Source organism: Juglans regia, chromosome 11 (genome assembly GCF_001411555.2).
Source record: "Juglans regia cultivar Chandler chromosome 11, Walnut 2.0, whole genome shotgun sequence".
NCBI classification, from domain to species: domain Eukaryota; kingdom Viridiplantae; phylum Streptophyta; class Magnoliopsida; order Fagales; family Juglandaceae; genus Juglans; species Juglans regia.
This window is the reverse complement of record NC_049911.1, coordinates 31190401-31201224: the sequence shown is the minus strand read 5'-3', so window position 1 is coordinate 31201224 and position 10824 is coordinate 31190401. Positions and strand designations below refer to the sequence as shown.

The 10824-nt window shown below is 34.1% G+C and overlaps 1 protein-coding gene across 1 annotated transcript; it reads right to left on the bottom strand.

Annotated features, from left to right (window-relative positions):
• Positions 1 to 593: 593 nt before the first annotated feature.
• On the bottom strand, positions 594 to 9000 carry LOC109007990 (WD repeat-containing protein PCN-like). The gene is made up of 11 exons (XM_018987944.2): positions 8729 to 9000; positions 8496 to 8639; positions 6904 to 7207; positions 6724 to 6787; positions 6470 to 6583; positions 6178 to 6340; positions 4975 to 5128; positions 4248 to 4831; positions 3178 to 3359; positions 2526 to 2786; positions 594 to 1177 (listed from the first exon to the last, which is right to left on the bottom strand). Exons 1-11 carry the CDS (start codon positions 8888 to 8890, stop codon positions 862 to 864), a joined length of 2448 nt encoding a protein of 815 aa, XP_018843489.1. The 5' UTR covers positions 8891 to 9000; the 3' UTR covers positions 594 to 861.
• Positions 9001 to 10824: the final 1824 nt, after the last annotated feature.

Sequence of the window (10824 nt, the reverse complement as noted above, 5' to 3'; positions counted from 1 at the left end):
TCCCGACATGAAAAAAAATAATAATTTGAGTTAAATATTTATTGAATTTTGAAAAATAAGAGAGAAAAAATTGAATAAAAATATTATAAAATTAAAATATTGTTAAAATATAAATTTTTAATATAATTTTAATTTAGAATTTGAAAAAACTAGATTGTTATTTGTTTTTAGTTTGAAATTTGAAAAAAATGTAATAATTAATTTGAAAGTGCTTGTATTCTAATGATGTTTAGGAAGAAAATGGGATAGAATAGGATGAGATATGTTACCAAACAACCTTTTATTTTCACAACCATTCTCATCTCATTTAATTATTACAACTTTATTAAATTCTCACACAAAATAAAATAAATAATTCAACTTTTTCAAATCATAAAATAAAAATAATATTAAAAATATATATTATAACAATATTTTATTCAACTTTCAACTTAACTCATCTGCAAAAACAAATCATACCTGCATGATTAAATCCAGTATACGGTACATTTTAGGAATTATCCATTTGATCTAAACTTTTGTTATCCTGCTTTGAAAAGCAAAGTTTAATTCACTCGTTACCACAAGCATTACAAGATTACAACTATCGATCGGGGAATGTAACAATATCTTTTTTCAATGATTGATTGGAGAATGTAACGAAATAAATACAAAAACTCGAGACTGCAATGCCCAAAATGAACGTGCACAACAATCTTGGGAAGGATCAAGTAAATTAAAATGAATTATGGAAGACTAAAATTACTACTTCAACAGGTTACAAAAAGATGCTCTAGAGCCGCGGTGACCTGGGAGAACAAGTGTAGCCACATCAAAAATCCCCCACCCCAAAGGCTGTAAACGAATCCTTTTGAGAAGCATTTATGAACCAAATATATGTCTGTGAACTGGTGATGTATCGAAAGTCTTAACCACTTCCATCCATGGTTTGTCTATGATCAACAGGGAGTTTTTGGAAAGGTGTCCAATAAATAAAACAGGGTTTCTAAAAGAAAAAAACTCAAAATTTTTTCTACCACCGAGTCTAGTCTCTGTTTGACCATCTCTAAGTATACGTTTCAGTCTCCCTTTGATGGGAGTACTTTGTAAATTCCTTAATGCTGTATCCTGACCATTTACCAATTCGTTCTCATCAAGACAATCCACGGGTTTTCCGAAGTCAATCAAGCACATAGCCCTAAAACATGAAAAAATAAAATTACAAATGTCAGATCACTCAAAATTCAATAACATGTCCAACACTATGCTAGTAACAAGCACCAAGTCTTTATCCACCACAAGATTAGGATATCAAGTAACTACGCATCTGCTTTACTCAAAATAAAAGTAATCTAAACGGATATAAGAATGACCAATTCCCAAATGAATCCAAGGATAATTTTCTGCCTTTACCTTCGTACCGCCCACCTTCAGCCTTTATCTGCTGAAGATGATTTTCATATATTGGATGGAGAAGAATGGTCAAAGTTTTGACAATTATGAACAATTATGAACGGACAATGGACGAGATTAGAACTTTATTTCTTTGTACTTTATTCCATTGGTCGATTGTAATAGACTTTAATGGCATGAACGTACATGATTTCCTTGTATATTTAGACACTCATGCATAAGTATTGCTCTTGTATATATCATGTATACTTGGCTTCGCTTATTTTAATAAAATTCTTATTTACTGATAAAAAAAATATGAGCTAATGAAAATATGAGACTTACCCAAACGACCCCTATATCTTAAACAAAACAAATAGCTTCCATCAGAATTACTAATTTATTATTCTCACTCCCCAGGGGCCAGGACACTCTCCAACTGTCAAAACAAAGTGAAAATTGCTAGAATGTCCTTCAATTTCAAGTGTTTAGTATTATGAACAAAAAGAAAATCAAGATGTGTACATCCCATCTCCACACATGGATCCACTATCAAATTGACAATTATTGGGAAGTTTATCAATCAAACAGATTAGTTGATGGTATTGTGTGTCGATACAACTTCAAAGTCAATCCAGAATATTTTCAAATGAATCGGTGAACACTATAAATGTGCAGTCAAAACATTACTTCTCAAGAAAGATATACACAGGTTCATTGTATAGCATGTTCGTGGGAACAAGTTTGGGATATTGAACTGTGTTTTTAAAGCTCACAGCAGCTATTTTGACTTTAAAGCAGAAAATAAAACCAGAAAGACTAGGTGCAGCTTCTTTTTTTTTTTTTTTTTTGATAGGTAATCAAAGATAAAGACTAGGTTCAGCTTCTTAAGAAAGTCAACCTTAAAAGTTATTTTAGATAGGTCTTTTTAACTTGAAAATGAATGCTAGTTTGCACATTATTTACAGCATATAATTTTGCTATTAGGACATAATTCAAATTTGTACTGACTGATAAATTCAGTGACAACTCTAGTTACTATTTTTTGCCGGGTTGAGTTCTTTTTATCTGCTTCAATCAATTAATCAATTTCCCGTGTTCTGAGCCCCTAACAGAACTACACCACAGCAATATCTACTAGAGTAGAGAAGCACCTGGCACTGTAAACAATAACAGACGATGAACTTGAAGAGGGCAAGAAAGAAAGCCCAATGACTTCCCCAGGAAACTCTTGGTATCTCTTTGGCAGAACAAATGTGTGTTGCATTGACCATTCTCCCAATTGTCTGGCCTCCACATCAAATGCATAGACCTGATTTGAAGAGGTTGTAATTATAAGCACATTGTTGTTTCTTGGAGGAAAACCGCCAGCTGTAACAGAGGCACCATCCAATCTTGAAATAAACCAGTGCTGCCTGTTCCACAGAACCAAAAGAGTTTAAAACAACGAAAACTCAATGCACGCAAGCATTTTAGAAGATTATGGCCCTATAGATAAATGATGATATAGCTTGTGCTGCAGCAAAATCAGGCTTTTAAATCTTCTCAGCCTCATGCCCTTTTTCATGGGATCCTCCACAAAATTATTCAGCCATAACCATGAACCATAAAGATGGTGAGAATTTATTATACCATCAAACAAATCATTACCAGTTACAGAAAAAAAAAAAACATTCTCAGAAAATTAATTAGGAGATTAGGTGTCTGTTCTACTAGGTCATGACTAATGATGTCTATAGAGCTTGAATAATAAAGAACAGTATCATCATTTTTTAGAACAAATGCTCGACAAGTGTTGTTTCAAACCTTAAAGTCTCCAGATTAAATACGTATACATCTCCAAAGCAGTTGACAGCAGCTAGCCACTGCCCATCAGAGCTGGTAAACATTCTTGTGATTGGAGGCTCCCTTGGAGGTAATTGCTCATCATGCAATTCACGGCACGGTGTGAAGGTATGTACTAGTTGTGAGCTGCCCACATCCACAACCTGTAGCACAAGGAAAAGGTCATGAAACAAAAGCGATAAACCAGGAATCTGGAGGCAGAACCTCTCTACAGTATGATCATTATGGCTCTTAGCTTCATCTTTTATTCAAAAAGGAAAATTGTTGGACGATGTTTCCATCCAAAAAGAGTCAACGAAATTCCTCCAACTTGGTAGAGTAAAGGCTCGTTTGGATAGTGAGATAAGATGCGATGGTTTTAGATGAATTGAATAAAATATTGTTAGAATATTATTTTTTAATATTATTATTGTTTTGGGATTTGAAAAGGTTAAATTATTTATTATAGTGTGGGAATTTGAAAAAGTTATAATGATGAGATGAGATGGTTTCTGTATCCAAACGAGCCCTAAATTACCATGTGTTTCTTGAGCATGTGAGAAACACGTGGTTTTTTAATAGGATTAAAGAGCATGTGAGACACACAGACCTTTTCAATATGATTAATAGAACTCTACTAATCCTATTAAAAATGCGTGTGAGGAGGAAGACATGGCAACCTAAAGCCCAGCTTGAAGGAACAATTTGTTCAAAAATTTTTGACAACACGTCCATCATCGTGAGCAAATTTTCATCAAGGCATTAGAAACCAGAACTGAAAAAAATATAGAACCATCATTTTTACAATAAAAATTTTCAAAATTTAAACATCTCATAATGTTGACAAGCATTTGTAAATACATGTATTGGGGAAACAATTCATAGTCGTAGAGACAAATAAAAACTGAAAGAGGACGTCTGCATGAACCATGAAAGATTAGTCTTGCCATATGGCGGGTGCCTTTTTAAAAACAATAAAAAAAAGGGAAGAGACCTTAAAAATAAAATAATTAAAAACATAGGGAAAGCATTAAAGCCAAAGGAAAACTTACATATATCCTTCTATCATGCCCAGCTATCATCAAACGAGATGAATCAAAACTAAAAACCATTGAGTGGGCAAATGGCAGTCTCTGAGGAAGTTGCCTTTTACTAACAGTCGTACTCTTCCCAGCTCCAAGCATCTTCAATTCAAATAGGCTGGGTCTCACATGATCGGAATATGCAAAAAGTTCACCCGAATTAGAAATAGAACTGCAAATAATCCTCCGAGATGCCTTAGCCTTAATTCGAGCAAGCAAATCTGTCATCGCAAGGCCGCCAGAAGGACCACGAGCCATGTCAGGAAAGGCAACACTTTCTGTGCGTATGCACAGGATATCTAACCAATGGGAAGCTTGGACTAGAAGTAATGGTGTTTTATTATGCACCAACTGAATCGGTACTCTCTGGGGTGCAGGGCAGATATCATGAGGAGCAAACTTGGTGAACTCCTTCACAGAGTAAGCAAAAAGTTTTGTGTCGTCACCTGCTGAGATAAGCATTGGAACTCCCATGTGGGCCCACTTATGGTAACTAAACTCAATGGGCTTCTCCTTACGTCGAATTCTTTTTACCTTTTCATCCGGCAACAGTTCTGCCAATTAGAATACAGAAATTTAAGAACTCGGAAATAACCAAAACTGTGTCCACTATAGGTTACATATATGCATATATTTATGCATATAGTATGACACTTATTTAATAAGAAGAAGATGTATGATTATGTCATTGACAGACCTTCCCTGCTGATTGGAACAGCCAGTGCCAAAGCCCTGACATCATGTGTATGAGCTCTTACGTAACCAACATAGGTCCATTTCTTCATTGCTGTCGAAGATGCTTTGTCATCACTAGGTCCCACTGTCTCGCTAAAGAGATTATACAGAATAATCTACAAATAAAAAACATTACTCAGTTGAATAACCATGTATATCAAGGCTAAAAAGTCAAACAGGCGAGAGAGGAGAGGGCAAAAAAGGCTACATTAAGATAAAACTAATTAATACAAAAAATTTCAAGGATTTTAAGCTGATGAAACTGTTTCAGAAACCATAAGATCCTTGGTGCAGAATCTCTCATCTTGAAAATAACCCACAGCTGTGTCATACCTTTGTATCTTGATTAGGGAAAATAATAAATTGTCCCACCGAAGAAAACAACATACAGAAAGAAGCAAGCAGGGCTAGTATATGAAGATATTATCCAAGTTCTGGGCTATTATATATCCTATAGAGCTACGAAAAAGTGTTGGATCAAGAACATCACCTAACATCTTCACTACAGAGTTTAGGCTGACCCGAAACTGAGCCCCTCAGAACATGTATGACTGCCTTTTCATTTACATAACCTTGCAAGCAACAGACTATTGTTCTCAATTTTTAAATCTACTGGACTAGAAAACCCCTATGGTTTTGGCCAACCAGGTTTAGCAGAGGTTGAGCCTCTCAAGTCTCTAACCAACAAAGAAATCTAAGCCAATCTCAAGAATCCAAGCCAAATGGAAATAATCCGGCATAAAAAAGCAACATTCAAAAGCTCTCAACTGTTTCATAAGATTTCTTCAACACGTCACCTCATCCAGCTGTCTCTAAACATCTTCCAAGTTTCCATAACCATCAACAATCATAGAACTCACTTGGAATATTCAGCACATCAGTCTCTACAATGCTTCAGTTTTCATTTGCTTTGCAGTGAACTGAACAAAAGGAATTGGCCCTAGTTTTGAAATATTGAAAATAATGTGAAAATATCCAGAAATTTTCATTGGGAAAGTATCATGCAATAATAAAACGCTGAATGCGGTTTTATTTTTCTTAAATAGCTTCAAGTAGAAGATGATGATTCGAAAAATAGAAACAATGCCACGTCTTAAGTTGAATGTGACCGAGTAACCAAACTTCATATATAACTTTCAACTCCAAACGGACCAACATCCTGTACCTGACCATCAGAACCAGCAGAGAACACCCTGTTATGGCTGGGAGCTGCTGCCAAAGCATTCACATCACCTTTGTGGAGAGAATATGCCTGCAAAAGAGTCCCATGCTGACTGTCCCAAAACTGAACACTACCGGTACTGTCTCCACTAACAAGGGCCCCACACCTAAAACGAACAATCACTCAATATCAGAAATGTAATGCTAATGCTCTTATAACAAACAAAATGAAACAGACCCCTATAAGCCACATATAAACAAAAACAATTACCATAAAAAGATATATCTACTTTTACCTCAAAGCGAGTAATGACCATACACAAAGTTCAGGTCCACCACCTGAACCTCCAAGTCCAACTGTAATCCTGTACATCTCATTACCAACATTAGCATCCCAGCATCTTATAAACCTGCAAAATAAAGAAAAGATGTTTTCAATCACATCATCTATGAGGACAGATATATTCGAGTTCAGCAAAAATGAAAGTGTGATACATGGAGCATGGGCCACAAATCTAGCAATCAAGCATGCTTGATATTACATACATACCCATCACTGCTCCCTGAATATATCATATTTGCATCAGGACTCCAAGTCACGCTTAAAACACGTCCTGAAGATAACAATACCACAAAAAATCTCTACAATTAGGACTGGGAAAATGTACAAAATAAAGAAAAATGAATCAATGAGATGTCAAGTACATATGGTGACGAAAAGATATCTCACCACTGACCCTAGGCAATGATTTGGTGTAAATTAACTCATCTGAGTCAGAAATACTGTATATCCGCACACAACCATCGTCACATGCCATTGCTACACGTGGAAACTTGATAACAGATTGCTCATGAAGCTCAACTGAGTCAGACTCATCTTCACTTTCACTCATTTCATGATCATCCATGCTTAACTTGTCACTTAAATACCCATTTCCAATATGCTCAGACTTAGGATTTGTATCAAGTACATGGTTATTAGATGGCGCTAAAGCTATTTGCCAGATTGAGACTCCAATTGAATTTAATACTGTCTGCAAATATGTGAGTCTATAAACATTATCTAATAATTCATGAGAATAATATACAGTTTAAGCACATTAAATGAGTAACAAATTGCTAATGGAACAGGTTTATTCTACTGAAATTCTGTTCTTAATAAATTACAGTTTGCAGAAGATTCTTGAAGAAAAAAAACCAGAATTGCATATGCCAGGATGTCTTGCAATTTGCTAATTCTTTGCAACATTACTATCAGTGGACCCGCCCCATGGCATTGCCTATGATGACTGCTGTCTGAGTTATATGACTTCAATCTATTTATTTTTTTATTGGCACCGGGTGTCCGGAAACAGCATCCCAACTAATCCCGGAAGTGCACGTGCCCTTAGCAAGGAGTTTTCCGCAAGTGCACTTCGGGTAATTCAAGGGAAAATCCCCTAGTCCGATGGCCCTTATGAATTGTAATTGTTTGCACATAGAGGGTTCGAACCTTAAACCTGGAGGGAGCATACCATCAAGATCAAGGCCTTTATCACTGAGCCAACCCCTAGGGGTTCTATATGACTGACTGCAATTACTAACTACTATACAAACGCTGCACAGCATCTCGCTTATTTTCAGCACTACTGCTATATTCGTTGATGTTTCTTTTTAAGGTATAAATTAGAGTTTTAAATACCGTGTGCTATCGGCCAGTATTTACTGTGCCGGGGTAGTGACCGGTATAGGGAATATATGTGTTTCGTACTTATGCATGTCAGTCAATACCGGCCGGCCGATTTTAAATATGCCGGCCGTTTCAGTGTACTGGTCGAAATTAGTGGATTTTTGTGTTTTCAGTGTATTTTCATAACTTTCACTCTAATTCTCACATCTAAAGACTGTTTTCTTAACTTTTTTTAATCTCCTTTTCTTGAGGACTAAAAATTAAATCCCTACTCCCCTTTTCTTGATGAAGATGAGTGATTATTTTTTTTAATAGTTGGATTAAGAACTTATAAGTATTATTGAGTTTTATAAATATGTATTTTAACTTTTTAATACTTGTATTCATGTTATTTTGAAATATAATTTATAAATATATAATTAATTTACCTATATATAGATTATTCTGAAACAGTACTAAAATATTTTGTTCTAGTGCCTTAATCGAAACGGTCACTATTCAAAACTTTGGTATAAATGCCATAAATCCTAAAAAAGGATGTCGGCTTCGCAATATATTTAAATATTTATACATACAAGAGGCGAAAAATGTTCGGTGATTTTCGGTTCAAAAACATTAACATAAGAATGAGTGCTAAGGAATAACAAGTATACCTTCTGCTTCAAGTAAAAAAGATCCCACGCCGAAACCGACCCATCGATACTAGACGAAAATAACCGACCGCAAGGCAAGCCTTTTGAACCAGCTTGACACCACACGAGTGACGAAACCCTCGAATTGGGGTCCCCATGGATCGTCTGCGCATATAACGTATAAATAAGTTTTTTTTTTTTTTTTTTTTTTGCGAATATGATATTAACCGAAGGGGGCAGAGAGTTCTGGGTACCAGCTGACAGTGCCAGCCGACGGAGCCTGGACAGACGAGCCAAATCTCGAGAGAGCCGTCTTCTCGAGCTGCGGCGACCTGGGAGTCGTCGCCGCTGGTGGCTAGTGCAACTACAGGAGATGGCTTCCAGTCGATTGAGCTGTTCTTATAAGCCTCGAGCATTTCTGTGGCGAGACAAAGAGCTCCCAAAACAAATCAAGGTGTTAGGAACTGGGAACTGGGAAGCGAAGGCGGACGCATAGAAGCTGTTAGGTTTTTGAGGGTTTAACTTCAAAGTTCAATCGCGGCGCACGTTCGTGTGTATGATTACCCGGATGCTTCCGGGCCGGTTCAACTGGTCTTTACTATTATGGAGTCGGCCCACTCGGGTATTATGTTGTACTGTTTTTTTTTTCAGAAAAATATTAAATATTTTTAAGAAAAAATTATAAGAAATTTACTTTTCTATATTAGTTATTATTATGTTAAAAATTATAAATTATAAATTTGTAAGAAAGCTGACAAAATAATTTTTATAAATAAAATATAAATACACATATCACTACTCATATTTTTAATAACAAACAAATATATTTTTTCTTCGTATGAAGAGAAGGCAAGCCCAATCCATTTGTTGTATACCCAAAAAAAAAAAGAAAAAATCATCCTCTGTAACTTTTTTTCTACAACTTATTAACGTCAGTTTCTACAAATTCTTTCTCTACAAAATTATTTTCATAAATTCCCATCGCTTTTACAACCACCGTTAAAAAAACGATTTTTTTCTAAAGTCTATCAAAATAAACCTCAAACGAAAGTGAGGAAAAGTTTTTGGTTTCACTTTTAGGGCAGGTTTGGACCTCAAACAAAACACAAAATTATCATCTCATCTCATCTCATCATTACACATTTTTCAAATCCTCATACAAAATATAATAAACAATTCAAATTTTTTAAATCCCAATACACCTTTTTCAAATTCCAAAACAATAATAATATTAAAACTTAATATTTTAAACTTCAAAACAAAATACAAAATTCTCATCTCACCCTCCAAACCTACCCTTAGTACCGATACTTATAATATTTCAATATATTTTTGAATAGTAGTATAAATATTTTATTGAATTTAAAAAAATGATAGTTAAAAAATTAAATAAAAATATTATAAAATTACAAAACTGTTTGAATATAATTTTTAATATTATTTTTATTTTAAAATTTGAAAAACTAGTATTGTTTCAATTTTTTTGTGCTTTGTTTTTAGAGTTTGAAAAATTTGTAATGATTAGATGAAAATTTTGAAATTTAAAATTAAAATGTGTTTATGTGTTTGAGTAATATTTGATAACAAAATATTTAATAATATTTAAGAATAATTGTGTTTCCAAACAGACCCTTATAATCTGTTTAACTACCCGACTACTAATTATTGAATAGAGTAATGCTACATGTACTTACATTTTTATTTACAATTTTACTCATAATATTTATTTTGTTATTTTTTTTTAATTTTAAATTTCATGATTTTCAGCATATCAATAATTAGCAAGTAAATAAATAAATTTTTTTTTAAGTACATTTATAATTTTTCTATTGAATAATTGTCAATCGATCTCTTCGTCTATGAATGTATGAAAATTTTCATTAAAATTTTATCATATATTCAAAATTGACTAGAAATTCGAGAATTGTGTTCAAATCTCAAGTTTTCTCAAATTTCATTCATAATGAAATTCAATAGCAAAGTTAATACAATTATAGGTCGGCATCTAGTAAGACTATAGATTGAATAAAATGTGAACACTGGTGACATTACTGAATAGTGTCATAAACAAAATGAGCATGTATTGCAAGTAAGTGAGCTTCTTCATTTTATTGTCTACCAACATAAGCACGTCATGTCATACTCTTCAAATCCACGAATAGGAGTTTGAATTTATGCAATCACATTCTCTTGTATTGAAAATTTAAAAATTAGGTATTTTTTAGAACCAATAGCTTCAATAATAGACAATGAATATTCTTTCAAAATCAAACTTGAAAACTTAAATTCAAGATCATCTTAAGACCTCTCAAAGTACCTAAAACCTCTATGTCATCCACTTCAAACAACG